General features: G+C 40.6%; 1 protein-coding gene across 1 annotated transcript in view; it reads left to right on the top strand.

The window, feature by feature from the left end:
• Positions 1-21,246, top strand: part of LOC139657098 (14-3-3 protein zeta-like) — a 21,994-nt gene extending 748 nt beyond the window's left edge. Inside the window, exons 2-6 of the mRNA XM_071534811.1 lie at positions 574-1,040; positions 11,923-12,049; positions 14,522-14,691; positions 15,947-16,042; positions 18,951-21,246. Of these exons, the coding sequence (XP_071390912.1) occupies positions 753-1,040; positions 11,923-12,049; positions 14,522-14,691; positions 15,947-16,042; positions 18,951-19,031 (762 nt within the window). The 5' untranslated portion in view covers positions 574-752 and the 3' untranslated portion in view covers positions 19,032-21,246. The remainder of the gene's footprint in view (positions 1-573; positions 1,041-11,922; positions 12,050-14,521; positions 14,692-15,946; positions 16,043-18,950) is intronic.
• The last annotated feature ends 835 nt before the right edge of the window (positions 21,247-22,081 follow it).

The raw sequence follows: 22,081 nt of genomic DNA, 5'->3' as shown, positions 1-22,081 counted from the left end.
TCTGCTAATATTTATCTTGTAAACCAAAAATTTAAAACCTTTTCTTAATCATTAGGAGCCAGCCTTCAAAGCTGCTACCATCCAATACACCAAGCGTCACTCTAAGTCGGTAAAATGTGAACAATTTTCTATCCGTTTCGCTTGTTAACTGCCACCATCTTCCTCCGGGATGGGCGGTAGCGAAGGGTGTGAGCCACTTCTAAAACATGAGATCGTATTGCAATGAAGGGCCGCCGGGTTAATCATCAGTATGCCGAATTTACCAGGCTAACCTTTAGATGTTTAAACCGTCTTTATTTATTTTCTACCAGGTACGAGCCTTTGCTCATAAACAAGGCAGCATTAAATTGGCAGATTTTTGAAAGGAGTTTGATCTATTGTTCTCTCCATGTGAGACAGCCGCACATTATCAGGGCTGCCATGCTGCCTGCTATCTGTTCACAATCAATATTGTGTTTGCTGAGTTTCACCTGCTGCACATATGGATTACAGGTTTTCTCATGTCTTGAGTTGCAGTTCATGTTATTTTCCATCCTAATATTCTTTCAATCCTTTTTCCCTTTGTGTTTTTAGGTGTCCAGCAAAAGACAAAACACGTCAGACCAGCAAAGCCAGTTGAACCAGCTAAACTATCCCACCACTCCTAGTCACCTCCCTCCTGTGGTGGTTCCCCTCCCCGGAGTCTGTGGACTTCACATACTGTAAAACAACACGCGACAAGGGCTCGAACACAACAAACACACACATCAAACATGGATAAGTCCGATCTGGTCGACAAAGCCAAGATGGCCGAGCAGATGGAGAGGTACGACGACATGACCTCCCTGATGAAGCAGGTGGTGGAGCAGGAGGGCGTGCTGGAGATGGACTGGAGGAACCTGCTGTCGGTGGCCTACAAGAACGTGGTGGGCGCCCGGCGGTCCGCCTGGAGGGTCGTCTCCTCCATCGAGCACAAGAAAGACTGCATGTCCCCCGAGCTAACGAAGGCGTACCGGCAGAAGATCGAGCAGGAGCTGAAAGACATCTGCAACGAAGTCCTGGTGAGTAAATATCACATCAGATGGGAATAACCGTCTGAACGCCCGGCGGTTAAGATCAGACTTGGTTTTCTGTAGGCTTTGGTTGCTTCTGATCAGCTTTTTCCCCACCTAACAAACATGGACTTGTGAGTTCATGTTTTACAGCAAACCAAACCTGGCAATGCCAACCACTAACCAAAAATCCAGCTGGTACTAGAACATAGCGGGGGCTTGTCAAGGCATTGAAAGAGCTATAATCATAACACGGCCAGAAAATCCTTCCTTCCTTTTTTGGTTTTATTTGAACACTTTACTGCAGGTATTTCTTTGTTGGTGATGTCAGAATCAAGGAAGTGAGAGAAATCTGGGCCCATCGCCAAAACCCGAGCTCCCCAGTTTTTGGGGAGTTTACCAGTAGAATTTACCAGTAGAGTTTACCAGTTGAAAGCAGAGTGAATGGGATTTTCTAGTAGGGCTGAACGATTTTGAAAAAATATCTAATTGCAATTATTTCGGCTGATACTGCGATATGATTTGCGATATTAGAGGGAATGATAATTTTTACATCATTATTCTCATATTATATATGATTATGGTGTGATTTTTGCGGGGATCTGTACCAAACAAAGATGTTTTCTTCAGTCTGTAGAATATGATGTGTAGGCCAGGACATCTCTGCAGCACCACAATATTTACTTTAAAATGATATTTTGACACATTTCACCTTTAACAAATATTGTGCCTCCTGCGATTTGAAAATTGCAGTAGGCCATATTGTGATTTTGATAAAATTTCAATTAGGCTAATTGTTCAGCCCTATTTTCTAGTAGGAAGCTTGTGTCTATCGTCTTTCCCATGTGACATGAATAGCCAAAGCTTTGAGAGGAGGGGGAGTGAAAGTGATATATCACCTCTTCACTAGACATTTCTGTTGGATCACTACTCTAATTTCCTGTCTTACCTGTTCTATTGTGGAAATGTGACTTTTACATTTCTGTCAGTCACAGGCTGAGCTGTGCCAGAGACTCTTGATGTTGTCTTGGTAGCCACAGAGTACTTGATGCCCCTTTAATGCACCAACAAGTCATGCAAGTGACAAGTTTCAGAATGAAAAACGATCAACAGGAGCTTAAAGTTCTTGAAATGACTTCCAGAATGACCGGTCTGTCCACACAGTCTGGCTTTAGAGAGGCTCGTTAGCATGAGAAAACAAATATCTTTGTCTAAAAAGGAGATAAAAGCAGATAGTTAAAATATTTTTAACCAGAATGACCAGTCTGTCCACACTGTGTTGCCCTGTGGCATGTGACAGTATTGCCACCAGTGCTTTTTGCTGGAATACACAGATACTTATGGCTATTTTGTGACATCGTGACACATAATTCTGCTGTCTAAACTGATGATAACAAGCATGAGGTATGAAATATTTTAAGGAATATTATTTTAAAATTTCAGTTTTGTTTTTGTTTTGTTTGCCATCATAACTAACATTACTTAAAATTGGTGCATGATCCATTTTCAAATGGTAAACATGGATCATTTTTCTGGCTTCATTGCCTAGCTACACAAGCTCCGCCTCCCATAGTGCCTGACAACAAATGCACTGGCTAATTACAAAATACCTACGTCTTCCAGTGAAAACGACTGCTTGGAGTTGCTTTCACTTACTGGAGTAGTGTGTGTGTGTGTGTGTGGGAGTGTGTGTGTGTGTGGGTCTTGTCTGTCTGTCTCCCCGCAGTGTGTTCATGACGATGTAAAATCAAAGTACCGGGCAAAAAAAAACGTTTTTCTGCGTGTCTTTACGTGTCTAAACATACAGTAGCGTATCTTGCACATGGAAGCTGAACTTCAAAATAAAAGCCCCCCCAGTACGCTGCGCTTACTCGCACTTTAACAAACTAGACTCTAGAATAAACTTAATTGCCTCAAATCAATACTGAAAAAGGTATTGATTTCGTAACGGTATTGAAATCAAGCTACTGAAAAATCTAGAAGGAAACCCAGTCCTCTGTGTGTGTGTGCTGTCTATATATAGCCCCCACTGTCCTCTGTACAATAGTATTTGCCCTTGTAGTCGGGTATACTCTGGGTTTGCTTTTCATATCTCTGCTTCATACCGTCTCCTACACATCTGAGCGTCCGGTCTGTGACAGTATGAAGCTGGCTGACTGATGATGTCATCGTTTGCAGCTTCCCCCCCCCCCCCGCCCCCCCCCCCCCCCCCCCTGCCTATAGGCTTTGACCTTGCAGTGTCACCGCTGTGGTATCATCAGGAGCGCTGCAGCAGGAGGCTCTCTGCGGTGGGCTGACCTTCCTCCTGTCAGCACATGTTCAGACTGTTCCTGTCAGAGCGGCACCTCCCTCCTCTGCTGAAGTTTCCCAGAACATTTAGTCATCACACTGGAAATCTACAGCGACCATATATGTAGACTTTGACTAGAGCTGAACGATTATAAATTTTTTTTTAAAAAAAATCGCAATATGAACTTCTGCAATTTCCAAATGTCAGAGGCTGCAGTTAATTTGGTCAGAGAGAGTTTGGTACCAACTGGATTTCTAAAAGAGGAGTTTTAGAGCTGCAGGTGATCTTTGGTCCATGAATCAAAATCTTTCATCAGACTCAAACTCAGTAAATCTGCACATTCACAGCTATTTTTTTTTTTTTTTTTAACAAAAGCACGTTTCTTTAAACAATTTCTAAATAATAAAAAATTCTTTCAGCCCTAATTTTGACTTGTCTTGATAAGTTGGGGCCTGTTCACACCCAGCGCGTTCGGAGCGGTTCAGTCAAACTCTGGAGCGTTTACTCCTTTTTAGTTCTGTTCTTTGGCGAGAGGCGAGGACGATACCGTTCGAACCCGGCCGCCGCCAAATAACCTGCACCGACACGGGAAAACCCAGTGTGAACGCACGCCGCCTGGACGGTGACTCCTGGGTGACCCCGGGGCGGTCGGCCCGGGACGAGGCGGTGACCTTTGCTCTCTGTTTGTTCCTGCTGGTGGCCGACTGTCACTCCTGCTGTCTTATTTATAGAGCTGACAAAAAATTATAATTGCGATTATTTGACAGAACGTTTGGAAATTGCAAAATATTGCGATTTTTTTTTTTTAAAGATTTTTTTCCCAATGAATTGTTCAGCTCTGCTTATTTACACACCAGATCTGTGGTTGTGCGTTCACACCAAGGTTATTATAGTTTTGCGTTTTTATTTCATTTTGACTTTTTGTTTTCAATTTCAGTTTAGTTTTAATTCGTTTTTAAAGCGGGTTTCCTAGTTTAGTTTTTATTTTTTTGAAAATGCTTAGTTTTAGTTTCAGTGTTAGTTTTAGTCTTTTTTTTGTAATATCAGGGGCGAGATTCAAAAATTCTAAATACTAGGCTTATGTATGAAATAAATTGACAAAGACGAAAACTAAAGACATTTTCTCTATAATTTTAGTTTATTTTAGTTAGTTTTGTAAACACACAATACAGTTTCAGTTAGTTAACGTTTTTTTTGTAAAGCCTCTTTTTTATTTTTATTTCAGTTAACGAAAATGTTTTTTCACACCTAGTTTTTGTTATTTCGCTAGTTTTCTTTCTTTCAAACATTTTATTTTCAGTTTATACAGATTACACACTCAATGTTGCCCTCAAAAAGAATGGTACATAGCACAAATACTAGAGCTAGAGAACACTAACCATACAAATCAGACTAACAGACAAAAAAAGACAAGAAAACAACTCAAACATATATTATCATCCTCCATATTATAACTACAATAACAATGAAATGTTAATCAATATGTGGACTTTACCCCGCTAGTTTTCATTAACGATAGTAACCTTGGTTCACACTGCGAGCGACTTGGTGGATAGAGAAGAGAAGGCGTGACGTTTCAAACAGGCCACGCCCACAAAGTGCGGTACAATCTGCCCCGCTCTGTCTCTATGGGCAAAACCAATCAACATTTTCTGTGTTTACTTTTTCTTTGTTCTGATAATTTATGTGAAATCTATATGGTGTAAATAATTTGTTACCTTTTTTAACAGTCATCAAAGAACTGCATTATCATAAAAAAAATATTTTCTGGAAGTCACAAAATGCTAACAAGCTAGCAAACTTCCGGTCAAGAGAGGAGTCGTGTTTCATTTTGACACTTTAAGAAAAATAATTTTAATGATCCTGCTGCTGTTTGACAACCGTGAAAATGTAACAACAAATTATTTTCACCAAATCCATTTCAAATAGATTATTAGAACACAGAAAGAACAGTCACAGAAAATGTCGATTTACCGTTTTGCTCATAGAAACTGAACAGGGTTTCGCACTCGTGCCGCACTTTGCAGGCGTGACCTTTTTTTTTTTTTTGCCGTGTCATCGCCGTTATTCTCTATTGGTCGCTCCGTTCTATCAGACTGGGCGGTGTGAGAGGCTCTGATGGTAAATCATAGGGCTGCAACTAACGATTATTTTCATTGTCGATTAATCTGTCGATTATTTTCTCGATTAATCGATTAGTTGTTTGGTCTATAAAATGTCAGAAAATGGTGAAAAATGTGGATCAGTGTTTCCCAAAGCCCAAGATGACGTCCTCAAATGTCTTGTTTTGTCCACAACCCAAAGATATTCAGTTTACTGTCATAGAGGAGGAAAGAAACCAGAAAATATTCACATTTAAGAAGCTGGAATCAGAGAATTTTGACTTATTTTTCTTAAAAAATTACTCAAACCGATTAATTGATTATCAAAATAGTTGGCAATTTAATTTAACAGTTGACAACTAATCGATTAATCGTTGCAGCTCTAGTAAATCATGTATTTTGTTCTGCTTTGGTATTGCCTTTCATAACGTTTCATCGTTTTGACTTTAGTTTCCGTAGCTAGCTCGCCAGGCAGCAAAGATAAAAACCACAGTAAACCTCCTTCAGAGCTTCCTGTCGACCCGGCGGTGGATCAGCTGTTCCCCAAGCTTCCTGTCGGACTCGTTTCTTCCTGTCGTCTTTTCAAATAAAACGTTGTAGAGAACCAGGAAGCTTTGAACCGCTGGAAACAACTTCTCCATTTTAAACTGCCGTCCGTGAAGCTAAGTCACATCAGCGGGGAAACGAGGAAGTGCAGAGATCTGGCGGTGAAAGGTTCGGCTGTGGAGCGCCGTGGACACAGTTAACATGAGATGATGTCATTTCATTTTTTTTTCATACACAACTCCCATTCGTTTCTAATGTGAGATTAGTTTGCCTGATTACACCCCTGTATGGGCCCATATGCTCTATACAGTGTCTCCCATTGTTCACCAGCTCCTGAGGAAGTGTGTGTGTGTGTGTGTGTGTGTGTGTGTGTCACCTCTCTATAAATAGGTCAGGAGATATTAGTGCTGTTGGCAGATTAAGAGATGTTGGTGCAAAGCTTAGCTGCATTGTTGAGCTTAGCATTATATAGACCGGGCTCGTCCTTTTTATAAATCCAACCTACAGACTCTAATGGGGGGGAATGGTGTCATAAATAAGTGCTGGTGTTCGTTTTAATCTGCTTGGAGCGCCAGATGGGTGGGGTTTGTCACATAGTGTGCCGGAAAGTTTATACAATTGTATGGAAAGTATCTGAATGTCAGTTTATTATCCTTTTCTCTCAGGGACAGAAAAAAGTCCCTTCCATCTCCCTGCTTAGTTTTTATTTTAAGGCAGTTTTCAATTCAGTTAACCCAGATAATTATGTAATAACATAATGTAATACATTTAATATCAGACTTCTCTCTGCCCGGCCTTTTGGTTAAGTGTGTCTGTTTATATCAGCTTACTATCTGATAAAACAACATTTTACTTTCATTTAAACAACCATGCATCTTTGCAATTCTGGTGTGTTTCTGAAAGGGTTTCATGGGGTGTGTTAGGGTGCGGCGTGAGTGTGTGTGAGTGTGTGTGTGTGTGTGAGAGTGTGTGTGAGACGGGGGAGGGGTCAAACCTGCTCAACCTGTTGTGAGCCGCGCAAACCTTCAAGTACAAACATGAAGACCATTTCAATCTGAATTACTGGGTGTTTCCATGACGGGAAGCTTCCCATACAGTCTGTCTGTGTGTGTGTCTGCTTTGCATTGAAGCAGTCAAACACAGCAACACACACACACACACACACACACACACACACACACACACACACACACACACACATCCTGTAGAGCATGGCACCAGCGCTGGCAGGATGGTTGGGTTCAGTTCGTCTTCATGGTGTCATTTCCTGTCTTTGAATCTCTGCATCTTGCTGTGTGAGAAGCTGCAACCCTAATTCAAAGGGCTGTGTGTGTGTGTGTGTGTGTGTGTGTGTGTGTGTGTGTGTTCCTGCTTTCAGAGCGTACAGGTCAGCGTATGCAGCATCTGTGCGCTCCAGTTCTCTTCCCTCCTGGCCATCTGTTAGAGGGAAACCATCATGGCCCCTTTCAGCTGAATGCTCTGATTACATAACTTAATGCTGCTCAGTGTTTCTGCACTCAGCAGCGAGATGATGACAACAACAACAACAACAACAACAACACGACCACCAGGGGCCTGTACTACGAAGCAGGATTTGGGGTTAGTGAGGTAACTTCAGGTTTAACCCTGCAGGTTTTCAGTCTCAGGAAGGTGGTTCACTTCTTACCGGGGTAGATCACCATGGTAACTTATGCTGGATGGTGTTAAGTTCAGGGTATCGGATCCAAATGTATGAAAGGCCTTCTGACCAATCAGCTCTCTGGAAACAGGGAGTCACCATTCCTACTGGATCCCGATATGGACAAATATACAAATGGAAATCACAATAAAAAAAACGTAAAACTGTTTGGCTATTTTCGAATTAACAGACAGTAAGAAGTGCTGTTCAGGGCGACCGTTTACAGACCAGTAGAATGACGTTGTTTTCCATGATAACTTATTTGGAGATATAGCAGGTAGGCTACTTAATTGACCATATTATTAATGGAGGTTACTGTTGCATATATTAATTGCACTGACTTTATTTAATTGGGTTCCCGACAGTGTTTGGTTCATTGTCGGATATTTCATATTCCATTACCGCAGCCCCGAAGAACATGAGGCCGACTTTATGAATAGAAAATCTTTTTACAGCCTCAGTGTGTCCACAAACTATTTTATCAATGAAAAATATTCCCACTGTGTCCTAATGACGGGGCAGTTCCTCCAGTAATCCTCTCTAGCCTTGGAAGCAGAAACAACTTTTACTTTTCGCGGTTATGTTTTGAAATGCTGACAGTTATTCATTATAAGAATTTGTTCTTCTTGAGAGAAGAACCCAGTGTTAGTTGCTATCATTTCTTTCTGATTGAAAATGTCAGCAGGAAATATTAGGGCTTATATCATCCTATAATTAGGTCTATTCTCTATGGCTTTTATTGTTTGATTAGCCTATTTTATTATTTTCGCCTATTTTTAGACTATTATTTTATAGTTTTGCGCTTATAGGCCTATTCTATGTCCTTTTCCCCGCTGAATCATGTTGTGCAACAATCTAATTTCCCCACGGGGATCAATAGTTTCATCTTATCTTTGAATTGTCTGATCTAGATCTGTCCATGTTGCATGTGATTGGCTATTTGTTACAAACCCCGCCTCTTTCATGTGAACGCGCTCATAGCTGATAGGTAAATCCTGGGTTGACAGAGCCAGTTGAGAACCAGCTACGTGAGACCGGTTATCAGGATCGTCAATGTTAGGTTTAGTGAAGCCGGCTAACTCAAAGACACCCTGACTTTGTTCAACTTGCTTCATATTATAGGCCCCAGGACAGGAACCGGCCTCTAGAGATGGGACGATGTGTCGAAAATTCAATATATCGCAATTCATAAATGTGACAATACGCATCGTGGGTCAGGAACATGAATGGTGATATCAGCTCCATGTTATTCTGCTGTCAGGAACATGAATGGTGATATCAGCTCCATGTTATTCTGCTGTCAGGAACATGAATGGTGATATCAGCTCCATGTTATTCTGCTGTAGTAATCACTAATGAGACTCTTGACCATCACAGTTTCACAAGCTCTCCATCCAGATTATATAACTGTCACATTTTCAAAGCCAATGGCATCGTTAGAAAGGTTTGTGTCTCAGATATCAGACTTTTGTTTGGTTTTGAAGCCTGTAGATCTTGTTCACGGTCGCCGCCATGTTGACACTTTTTTTTGGAGCAACCAAAGAGCGGCAGAGGGCGGAGCCAAGTTAGAGGGGGGCGGAGTTTGCCTGCCTCCGCCTGCTATTGGTCTGTAATCGACCTGTGGATCACTAGGAGAACAACCCCGTTTTATAACCGTTATATCCCGTTAATGACGCAATTATTTTGAAAATCTCCATAAGGACACACATTAGAAGAAGTGAAATCAGCTGCTGAGGTCAAAACCTCTTGTGGAAAAAATGTATTGACTTTATATTTGTGTCAGAAGTCGGGTTGTGGTCCGTTGACTTCATGGAGTTGGGTGGTTTGGAGTCTTTCTGGACGTTAGAGGAGTCCCGTGTCCCGCCCGGGCCCCTCCGCCCCGACACAAAGCCGCGCTCGGCTCGGTGCTGCTGACATCATCAGGAAGCGCCCTCTGTGTCCGCTGCAGCCGGGGGAGGCCGCTGGGGGGACGGCAGGATGTGCAGGAGTGGCGTTCACACAGGAAGAGGCTGGCTTACAGTTCACTGTGGTCTGAACAGGGGACACAACTAGAAAAACTGACTTCACAGTGAACGTGCTTCAGCTGCACAGGAGGGTTGGACTGATATGGGTGGTACAAGGCCGATATTTTTAGGTGGAAGCTGCCGATAGCCGATGTTCAATATCTTAAATTTGACCGTTTTTGTGCCAAAAAATTGCACAGATCCAGTGTTTCCCCTCAGGATTTTATTCTCATCAGGGTGGAAAAGCCTCTGAAACTGAAATTTAGAGCATCGTGGGACACTAAAACTCTCCACTGAAAATAGGGCTGAAGGATTTTGAAAAAATATCTAATTGCGGTTATTTTGACTGATATTGCAATTGCGATATGATTTGTGATAATAGAACGAATGATAATTTCGCCTCCTGCGATTTGAAAATTGCAGTAGGCCATATTGCGATTTCGATAAAATTTTGATTAATTGTTCAGCCCTAACTGAAACCCAGGAGGATGATGATAGTAAAGGATATTGATGCAGACTTGTGAGGAAGGAGCCTGATCAAAATGTCTCGGTAGAATCGGTTCAGGTTCGGGTCTTCCCGTAGAAGACCGGTGTGGTATTGATGATCAATTCTACAAAAAATATGGAGTCAATCAAACTGCATAATATCAGACTGGACCAGATCTGATTTTTAATAAAAAAGACTATAATTTTTTCCTCTTCTTCCGATTTTTTTTTCTGTGGCGTTTTTCAAGGCTTTTTTGTGTCTCATTCTGTGCTCTACTCTGTCTCTACTCGTCCTCTACTGGTGCGTCAACTGTTGCTCTGTCCTGGTTTCAGCTCAGTTCAGTCTGGTTTATCTCTATCTGGGTCGTCCTGCACCTCCAGCCACAGGAAGCTCTCCTTCACATTTATAGCTCTTTATACCAGCTGGGTTTGAAGATCCGTCTCTGTCTGCCTCCCTCTCCCTCTCTCTCTCCCTGTCTCTCTCCCTCTCTCCCTCCCTCTCCCTCTCCCTCTCCCTCTCCCCCTCTCTCCCTCTCCCTCTCCCTCTCTGTCTCTCTCTCCCCCTCTCTGTCACTTTTCTTCCAGCTGGAGTTTGAACAGCAGCAAATGTGCATATCCAAATCTGCAGGTTGTGTGTGTCCATGTTATCTGCTCCTGTAATTTGAATATCTTTGATAAGGTCACGAGTTTCTACACCCGTCAGGGCCGGATCATGGTCCTGCGAGGCCCCAGGGCACATGTCTTTGCAGGCCCCCCCCTCCCCCCCCTCACTTGGTATCTTCGTTATGATTTGCGTATTTCAGTTAATTTTTGCAAACTAGTGCAAAGGCTTTTGCCCTTAGGAGCTTCTTTAATCTCCAGCTCGTTTTCCCTCTTAGTTCTTTCTTTTTTTGTAGTGCGGGCGTTTGCCCTGAGCCGGGTCATAACACATTAGCATTATATTTTCTTTGTGCCGTTTTCTCAAGAGTATGATTTTTTTTTTTCATGATCTGAAGAAAAGGAAAAATAGCTATAATGGTAGCTAGCTATTAGCAAGCTGGCAGTTAGCAATTAGCAAACCGAGTGTTAAACCTTCTACGTCTGTCTGGTGTGTCATTTTTAAGCATAATTTTTATTTTAAAGGAGTAAACCAGCATTTTATAACAGGGGTGCATAAAAATTATCTAAAATCCCCCACTAACACCCCCACTTCTCATATATCATTCAATTCTGCTTGATCTTCAGCAAAGAGTATGATTTTGAAAAAATATCTAATTGCAATTATTTTGACTGATATTGCGATTGCGATATGATTTGCGATATTAGAGGGAATGATAATTTTTACAGCATTATCCTCATTTTCATTAAAAACGTATTAAAATGATTATGGTGTGATTTTTGTGGGGATCTGTACCAAACAAAGATGTTTTCTTCAGTCTGTAGAATATGATGTGTAGGCCAGGACATCTCTGCAGCACCACAATATTTACTTTAAAATGATATTTTGACACATTTCACCTTTAACAAATATTGTGCCTCCTGCGATTTGAAAATTGCAGTAGGACATATTGTGATTTTGATAAAATTTTGATTAATTGTTCTAATTTTGTTCCTCTCCTTTTGCCTCTGCCCCCCTAAATCAAAGCTGTGTCCCGTTCAGCTGCTTGTTCTTGTCTTTCTCTTCTAAGAACCGTTCGAACAGCAAATACTGAAACTGAGAGTAGACGCCGTGTGAGATGAGTTTTACTTTAACTCCTCTTCCTCTTCCTCTTCCTCTTCCTCTTTCTCTTCCTCTTCTGCTCACCAGGAGCTGCTGGACAACCACCTGATCGAGAAGGCGGGAGAAGACGTGGAGGGCACCGTCTTCTACCTGAAGATGAAGGGAGACTACCACCGGTACCTGGCCGAGGTCGCCTCCGGAGACGACCGAGACAGTGAGTCCCCCCAGAGATGGTCGAGACGTTGAGACCGCCCACTCTGAAACAGGGGCTGAAAGATATTGACAAAAAAAAATTGAATTACAATTATTTGAAAGAGTATTACCACTGCAAAGTTTTTTAGAACTTCCAAATTGTTTAAAGAAAAGTGATTTTGTTAAAAAAAATAATAGATGTAATATAATTTGGACTAACGGTGTACAGTGCCATGAAAAGTCTGTACACCCCTTGAGTTTTTGCACAATTTGTAGGGCTACAAAATTATATTAAAATGAAATTATTTTGTTTTCTATTACATTAAGTAATGAGAAAATTCTAGATATTTTTATGAAGTTAGAAAATTCTAATACATGAAAACTAGGGTGTGCAAAAGTAAGTTCACCTCTTATTTCATTAGAGCTAAATTGTGTTACTGACAATATCTGATCAACATTTCATATCTTATGCTGCTCAGATCTCATACTCAGGTTGTAGCTATAGGTTTTGAACATTATTTGCCATTCAAAACTGTTTCGTTTGAAACATGAAGACCTGGACCCCAAGGCCACCAATAAGTGAACCTCACATTCCACATTATACTGAATCATCCCACACCCTGAAATCCACTGAGAGTCCACAGAGACTGTTATCAGCTTTTGTTGGCTAAAAAAGGCAGAAGAACTACAATTTTGAATGGCAGATAGTCTTCAAAACCTACAGCTACAACCCAAATTTCATTATAAAAATCATTTTGTAGCATTCTGTCAAATTGTTTATTCACTCGTCAAAGTTTATCTCTACAAACTATATATTCATCAGAGCTTGTTGCGGTGGATAAATGTAGGCACAGGGTGTCTGCAGGGTCTTTATAAAGTATTAAAAGGTAATAAATCAATTTAGTGAAAATTAAGGCCGTTAAAAAGTCTTAATCGCCATTTTATGAGGTATTAAATTTTGTAGCTATTTTTTCAATGTGAATAGCCTATTTGTCCAAAGAGTTTGTGCGCTAAAAGTTTGCGTGAATTTATTTATTTTGCTCCTCACAAATACTACAACAAACTACAACCGGAAACAGTAACGCATAACCCGGAAGTTAAGAGACGCTCTCTTGTGCACCGGGAGAATCTGGGATTCTTCTGTGTCGGCTGTCACTAAACTAACAAACGTTAACGGGGAAATGCAAGTTCTCTGACAAGTGGTTGGAGGACACTGAATTTGCACCGTGGCTGAGGCTCGTCACTGGGAATATCCAGGAGGCTTATTGTTCTGTGTAAGAAAGCAGGAAGTGTAACCTCCTCGATGGGGATCAACGCTATCCGGTCCCATATGCACAGTGCTAATCACAAATCCACTATAGGATGCATGTGTGTGTGTGTGTGTGTGTGTGTGTGTGCGTGTGCGTGTTACTGTCACTACTTTTAATAAACGTTGCCTTTGGGTTAGTCACTCAATTAATTCTCAAGCTTTGTTCCCTCCGGGCCGATCTGAATTCTGTTGTATTGATCCAGTGATCCATAGAAGTTATCGCAAACTAAGACTGTTTAGTTTTGCAATCTCAAAATCAATGTATAGTAAATGTAAGGTAAAGGTGTCGCTGATGTAACCGGTTACAGCTGGAAGTGGCGTTGAGGTATATAAAATATATTGAAAAGGTCTTAAAAGGTGTTGAGTTTAACTTCAGGATTCCTGCGCACAGTCTGAGGTGTTTCAGTCCTTCGGTCTCAGCGGCTCAGGGAGACTCCGGCCCTTCTGACAAGCAGAAAAAAATAGAAATAAAACGTAAACAAGAACTGCTGATGGGTTTGACAGCCATCATCATTAGGGATGTAACAGTATACTGTTTTAAGGTATACTGCGGTATCAAGCCACCATGGCTCTGAACTGTAAGCCTTTCCCTGTAACACCGTGCCCACAGTATACATTTATGTTGCATAATGCACATAATGCACAGCGCCAATCTAGACCAATCCACAGCTCCGCTCTGACAGCCAGGGGAAAACATGAAACATCACACTTCAAGTTGCTAGCAATATTGAATTGCAACAGTGGACTTTGTAATTTAATATACATTATTAAACTGCACTAGATTACAAGATTGTTGTGTGTATTTTCCGTCTTTAATGCAAAACAAACTATCTGATGTTGCACTGCAGGGCGCAAGAACATTAACGTTATCTCACTAAGGAGGACGCTTGAGTTTAATATTTTTATGTAAATGTGACAATGCTAATGCATGAGAGTTTCAGTTAAATACACACACACACACACACACACAGGCACACACATTTCAGTTCAGTAAAGCAATATTTTCCTTCAAAGCGAAATACTTTTGTTTTTTCGATGGGCCGTAGTACGTTTAATTAAAGGGGGAAAAAAATCAATACCGTGAAATACTGTATAGCGTATATTTTGGTAGATACCGTACCGTACTGTGAGATTTCATACCGTTACATCCCTAATCATCGTCGTCCTCTTCTTCTGTGGTGGCAGAGACGGTGGCTCAGGCCCAGGAGGCGTACGACGCGGCCTACAGCAAGGCTTCAAAGAGCGGGAACATGAAGCCCACGCACCCCATCCGCCTCGGCCTCGCCCTCAACTTCTCCGTCTTCTACTACGAGATCGCGGGGAACTCCGAAAAGGCCTGCCACCTCGCCAAAGAGGTTCCTCCTCCCCGTCTCCCCGTCTCCCCGTCTCTCTTTCCCACGCTGTCTCTCTGTCTGTCTCTCTCTCTTTCTTTCATTCTCTCTCTCTTAGAGCGAGATATGGAGCTGATGTCTTTTTTTTTATTAAAAATCAGATCTGGTCCCGTCTGATATGATGCAGTTTGATTGATTTAAATGGTAATATTGTAGAATTGATCAATACTACACTTGGTATCTATGGCAGTGGTTCCCAACGTGGGGTCCGGGGACCACCAGGGGTCCTTGAGGGGGTTCCAGGGGGTCCCCAGCTAATTGATGAAATGTTAAACTTGAGCATTATTTCATTTACAAGACGTTAAAACAATTAGAGAATGTAGAAGAATTAGTTTCTCTGTTATCGCTCTATCTCCAATACAGATCGTCATGGAATTCTGGACAAAATCATATCTAACAATAAAAATATTCTCAGATGTGGGTCAAATGGGGGTCCGTGGCTCTAATGTGGACTAAATTAGGGGTCCTTGATATGAAAAAGGTTGAGAATCACTGATCTATGGGAAAAACTTGAACTGAGACATTCTGATCAGACTCCACACAGTGTGTAGCAGCTGTAATATTCTGGGTTTCAGTGGAGAGTTTTAGTCTCCCATGACGGTCTAAACAGAGGAAGCACTGAATAGTTGGATAATTTTGTTTTTCTTTTTTGACATGAAAATGGTCTGACGTAAATATCAGATCAAGAGTAGAACCAGGAAAGGACAGGGGAGAAGAAAATTAAAGAAAAACATATGGGTTCACTCACAATGTGCATCTAAAAGTGGGAATATTTGTTGTGTTCTTTTATCTTTCTATTTCACTTGATTTGATTCTTTTAATGCATTTTGCTTGTTCTTTTATATGAATTTTATCTTTATCTGTCTTTCATCTGCCTTCTATTGATGTAAAGCACTTTGAGCTGCTTGTTGTGTATGAAAGGTGCTATACAATATAAAGGTTATTATTATTATTATTATTATTATTAAATGTATATTATATTCATATTTGAATATACTGACAATCAAATATGTAATCAAACAAATTGCATCATACCCGTCATGTTGGAGGTGGACGACACCGACTGACTGAAACACAATTTTAAAGAACTGATGCGTTTCTCTCATCCTGAACCCTGTTTTCTAGCATTTTCTTCATGATTTACCTGTGATTGTTTTAAAGTGCTGTATTAATTGGACTGTGTGTGTGTGTGTGTGTGTGTGTGTGTGTGTGTCTGCAGGCGTTCGATGACTCCATTGCGGAGCTGGACACGCTGAATGAATCCTCCTATAAAGACAGCACTCTGATCATGCAGCTGCTCAGAGACAACCTCACAGTGAGTCTGCTTCTGTCTCCACTTTTCTTTTACTGCTTTCAGTCACTTATACAGTTACTGGGCTCACACCAGTGTTTCCTACACAGCCGGGCAGCAGCCAGAGGGAGAGACAAACGTTATGTTGAGGCCATGATTTTGTTTGAACATTTTTTTTTTTATTGAGAATGGAGACCGAGGTACAGAAACATTTGTAAATATGCAAATTATGACATTACAGACACCATCTCTTTTTTTAAGACTGACAAAAGACTAACATGTAAACATTATGTGAGGGGAAGGGGGATGCAGAAAAGGAGACGTAAAAGAAGACACAATATATAGTAATAATTCAACATATAAAATGGCAGTAGTATCTATATATAAATATAGCCTATATATAAACTAATAATAAAATAAATAAATAAATAGAATCGATAGTAATAATAATTAAAATAACAACAGTAAGAAAAAATAATAAGAATATGCTTGGTGATACAGCAGTGCATATAAAAACCAAAAATAAGTTAATATGTAATAATAATGATGAGGACAATAATAAAGAAGATATAAGTACACAAAATGAGGTCATGATTCACTGTAACGTCACATGATCTGCAGTCTGAACTCTTGATTTGTTCATGTTCAAAACGTCTGTTTCATTCCCTCCATTCGGTTATCACCTGTCCTCTGCTCCGCTTGATTTGTACGCACTGAAAACATTTTGTTCTGTCAGTTTGTTTTTTTTATGTTCTCACAAATTCATAATTTGCGCGCACAAAAGAGTTATGTTCTCATATTTAAAACGGCACATCGGTTTAGGGCTGTCGCAATAACCGCAATATTGCAATACTGTGCTATGGACGAGCCAACCGGTGGATGGCAAGCAACCGCCACAACCGTGCTATGTTATTTTATATTTATATATATATATATATATATATATTTTTTTTTTTTTTTTTTTTTTTTTTTTCTTCTGTCTTTTAGGTGAGGTTTTTAGATAAGCCTGTAGTGGGTTTCTACCTCACCTGCACATGTAACTTTATTTCTATTTACCTTTTCTCTGTCTGATTTTTCTTTTAAAAAATGTGCAAATAAACTAAAACTAAAAAACTAAAACAAAAAAAAAACTAAAGTTCAGACCCCCTGGCGACTTTATTTCTGAAAAGCGACTAGCGACAAATCTGGAGACTTTTTCTGACCGTGGGGATCAATGTTAAAATGTTCAATCCAAAGCATTTGCCAATAAATTGGTGGCTGATGCCGGTTTGCTCTACCTGCTCATCATGCAGAGAGTCTGATGATCACAGAGCTTCCCACACAGCGTACCCCCCCCTCCCTCCACTGTGAGCGGAGACTGTAGGTTATATAGCCTATTGATATGCAAATTAGCACGTGACGTATCGCATACACCGCATACCGCACTGTTGAGCCGCCCTGAATCACCGCAGGGGAAATTCCTTCAGCCCTACAGCCCCACAGCACTACATGAGTTATTCCAAAAAGCCGAGCTGGGCCGATGCTGTGCTTCAGAAGAAATCTCCGTCATGTGACCGACTGTGAGCTCGCGACACACATTTTATATTTCGAGAGTATAATTGTATAATTTCAGTATTTCGAGGGAGCGCTTTGGAAACTTGTGGAGCGCACGTCAACAGCACAAACTGAGGAAACAAATTGTCTCATACGCACAAATAAACCAAAGCGAAGTTTCACATTAACCAAATCGAGGGAATGAAATGTTTCTCGAGTGCACGAATACGACAGAATGAAGGTTCAAAATACACATTGTCGTAAACATAAATCATTTTTCTCCCAGGCTCCGTAGTTTGTATTCATGCAGCAGGGAAATTAGCACCACTTATAAAATAAGTCCAAATGCTGGAGAAGTAATGTTTTTATTATGGTTTTAAAAAACATTTTTAGCACTACAACCTCAACTTGAAACTTGAAATCACGGCTGAAAAGGAGGGAAAGTAAATGATTCAGAGCAGTATGGGCAGTTAGAGAAGAACTGAGATGTTTTACTTTCGTAAAAGTATCAATACAACAATGTAAAGATACTCCATTAAAAGTAAAAGTCCTGCATTCAGAATCTTACTAAAGTAAAAGTACATAAGTATTGGCAGCAAAATGTACTTAGAGTATCAAAGTAATCGTACTCATTATGCAAACTGTCCCCATTTAGAGAGTTATATTTTTCATAAATTATTGGAATATTAATACTGATTTATTGACATACATGTACATGTAAGCAGCATTTTAAAGCTGTCAACGTGAAGCTAATCTTAACAATTTAGCTATACTTTTGGGTAGTCTAATCTATAACAATGCTATTTTATAGTTATTTTATAAAGATGATCAAATGTTTTAAATATAAAATATTGATCTGAAAAGTAACTAGTAACTATAGCTGTGAAATAAATGTAATGGAGTAAAAAATACAATATTTCCCTCTGAAATGTAGTGGAGTATAAGTACAAAGTAGCATAAAATGGAAATACTCAAGTAAAATTTTGAGGTACTTGTACAGTACTTGAGTAAATGTACTTAGTTACTTTCCACCACTGAGTATGGAATGAGCAGTTCATTCCCTCTTGAAGAAAAAAAACGTCTGATACCCTTGGCTTTTTATTTTTCATATTGTTTGTGAAAAGCTTATTATTCATCTGGTAGCTGGTTCAGTTCTGAGCTTAAAAAACATTATATAGAAACTTAAGTTATATATTGGGATTTTCTGAGTTTTCTGAAACATCTATGGAGAAATTGAATTGGATGTTTTCTTCCATCAAGGCCCCATTTCCATAATTTCTTCCGTCATGGCCGCTCCAGCACATGTCAGTGTTGGTGTCGGTGTGTGTGTGTACTGAAGGTTAAAGCCCTGTGTGTGTGTGTGTGTGTGTGTGTGTGTGTGTGTGTGTGTGTGTTTCAGCTGTGGACGTCTGAGACGGCGGCGGAGGAGAGCGAGGGCGGCGAGGCCGGAGAGGGCGGCGAGGCCGAGAAGAACGACTGACGCTCCGCCACAAAAAACTTTTTACACTTCTCCATTCCTCACTGAAACTCCACTTGAATTTGTTCTAGTATCGAGCGAACGTTGTTGCGTGTGGAAAGTCGGATCGTTGATCATTGATAGTTTTTCGGCTCTTGGCTCTCGGCGGTTTATTTGGGGGGAAAATATGATTTCTAGTAATATTTGTTCTTCCTGTTGTGGTGCGTGTGTCTCCTGGTGTAGAAGAGTTACTGCTAGCTTCACTTCATATTCAACACTGTCTGCTTCACATGAGGGAATCAAGTGTGTGTGTGTGTGTGTGTGTGTGTGTGTGTGTGTGTGTGTGTGTGGGGCTGGGCGATATGTTCTCTTTTTTTTCAATGTTGATATATATCACAATATGGCTTACGTATGCAAAATCACATTAAATTAAATAATAAGTAATCAAGATGATGTTCACTGAGTGGTAATGTTAGGTGTGATGTCAAAACAAAATATTCCTTAAAATGTTTCATACCTCATTTTGTCAGTTTTTACATTAATTTGCTTGCTATCATGAATTTAGACGGCAGAACGGAGTCACGGATTCCACCGGAAGACGATAAACACTGAACTATTGCCCAGTCCTCTGTGTGTGTGTGTGTGTGTGCGTGTGTGTGTGTGTGTGTGGGGCAGCCTGCCTCCATATGAACGAACAGATTCTGGTGAACTTCGTGCTTCTGTTGCGTCTTTCCAAACCTCGCCCCGTGCGTTCACCCTCTGCTCTGACCGGCTGTGGGCGGGGCCTGTCACTTTGTGGGCGGGGCCTGTCACTTTGTGGGCAGGGCCTGTCCCTTTGTGGGCGGGGCCTGTCCCTTTGTGGGCGGGGCCTGTCCCTTTGTGCAGATCCAATGTTTTCAACGGGCATATAACATTTTTCACTGCTTTGGCATTGCCATTCGTAGTGTTTTTACGTCGTTAAAATCATAAACATAACTAACTAACACAGTTAATTGGATGTTCATCTAAAAATATAATCGTCACCAACGATAAATCAGCTCTTCTCCCAGCTTCGTTTTTGGGATTGATTACCCCAGGGTCGGACTGATATCCGTTTTTGAAAGCCAGTATCGATATTTTCGGATTGAACCTGCTGATAGCCACCGATATTCAATATTTAAAATTTTTCCATTTTCATGCCAATAAGATTCCCAGCATTCAGTTTTCTTCTCCTCAGCCTCTGAAACAACATCCAGAGCATCATGGGACTAAAACTCTCCACTGAAACCAGACTGATGCGGTTCTGTTGGTGTCAGCAGCTCTTTAAGGCAGAGAGTCTCATCATATCAGAGCTGGACGATATCTGATATTTAATAAAAAAGCCAATATCGGCTCCGTATATCAGTCTGACCCTGGGTTATTTCTGTCGTGTTTCTGGGAAGCTTTGAACAGCTGGAACCAGCTTCTCCATTTTAGTAGGGAAACAAAATTGCAAAAACGCAGAAATCTGATTGGCTGCTGACGGACGGACAGACGGCGACTCGTCATTGTCGAGGACTGCAAACGAATCTACGGAAAGCCAAAGGGGTCAGAAAGGCCCGTCCAAACATCCTGGTCTGTAAAGCGTGTGGAAGTATGAACGCAGCGTTGCTCTTAGACAAAGGGGGAAGTAGTTTTTTGAAGATGGTTTTTGGGGCATTACGGTATTTTGCCTTTTATTGGACACTGGAAAGCGGAGAGCGAGGGGGGGGGGCGACATGTGATGATGAAGGTCCCGGGCCGCGGTGGAGCCCGGGACGATGCGGTTACACGGTACGCGTAAAGTTTTGATTCAAAACGCCTGTCAGACGGGAGATTTGAGGCGTCTTGACGTCTGTTTTCTCCTCGTTTAATAGGCGTTTCTGACCCCTTTGGCTTTCCATACAAACGCTCCATAGTTAACTCTGTAAACCTGACCTGGAAACAGCGGCGCTTTATTATGGAGAAGAAGAAGAAGAAACATCAGCTGTTCACTCTGTTCACTCGCTCTTCCCGGTTCGGTCCGGTCTGACCTCCTGCTGCGGGTCTGTTGTCACGGCGACGCGTCCGCTCCGCCCGGTGATGGAGATTCAACCACTATTTGTGTTTTGGGTTTATTTCACTTTATTTTTCTTTCTCTTTTTTTTTTATGCTAATCATTGGTTGTAGTCCCTGAAGCCTTGTGAAACTGTTTCATACCCGATGTGACAAGAAATAAAAACTGCCATTTTCTAAATCCAAAGTTTGTGTGAGTTCAGTTTTGTGAGTCTGTCGTTTCCCAGAGCGACACGAGGTGGAAGACGGGAACCAATCAGCTTTCGGTGCGGGTGTTAACTTCAGTTAGCGCTCTTTCCTCGTGTCTTATGTCGTAGGTTTGAAGTTGGAAATGTGTCTCCAAAGATTCATTTTAATTTCATGTGAGCAAACATTTTATAATAAGTTTTAAACCCACCTAAAGTCAGTTTAAAACTCTTAATTTGTTGAACAGAGTTTGATATAAACATTTACAGACTGATCAGTTTGATCATAATAACTGTAATCAGACAAGGAGGGAAAAAGCATAATTTAATGTTTATTGTAACACTTTACATTAAATGTTCATTAAATAATGTGAACTAATACATTTACTAACATGAATTAAACATGAATAACATCATTAACAAACATTACTTAATTTTTAATACACATAAACAACTGCATTAATGTTATACATGTTTGATAATGGGTTTTTTTTCACAACTTTGTTTATTGGAATTTTTAGAAAATACAAAATGTGCAGTAGGTCATACAAAAATATAAATAGTATACAAGACACAGTTAACAGGTATGCATAGACTTAAAACATCCATACACACCCACAGGCACTTGCATGCATAATTACCTGAGAATATTATATACATACATGCTCAACATATGTACATATATGTATCCAAGTTTTATGTTTAAAGAACAAACACAACAACTGAAACAACATACAGCCTGGACACCTAGTCAGTTAGAGAAACACAGTTTGTATACTTAAGATATATAAATAAACAATATTATATAAAGAATTATAAAGGATTATACAGAAAAAA

Source organism: Centroberyx affinis, unplaced genomic scaffold (genome assembly GCF_046629955.1).
Source record: "Centroberyx affinis isolate AG114_WGS23_722 - 3 ecotype Tasmania unplaced genomic scaffold, CSIRO-AGI_Caff_v1 ptg002629l_1, whole genome shotgun sequence".
Taxonomy (NCBI): Eukaryota; Metazoa; Chordata; class Actinopteri; order Beryciformes; family Berycidae; genus Centroberyx; species Centroberyx affinis.
Note: the sequence above shows the minus strand (reverse complement) of the source record. Positions and strands in the feature narration are given on the sequence as shown.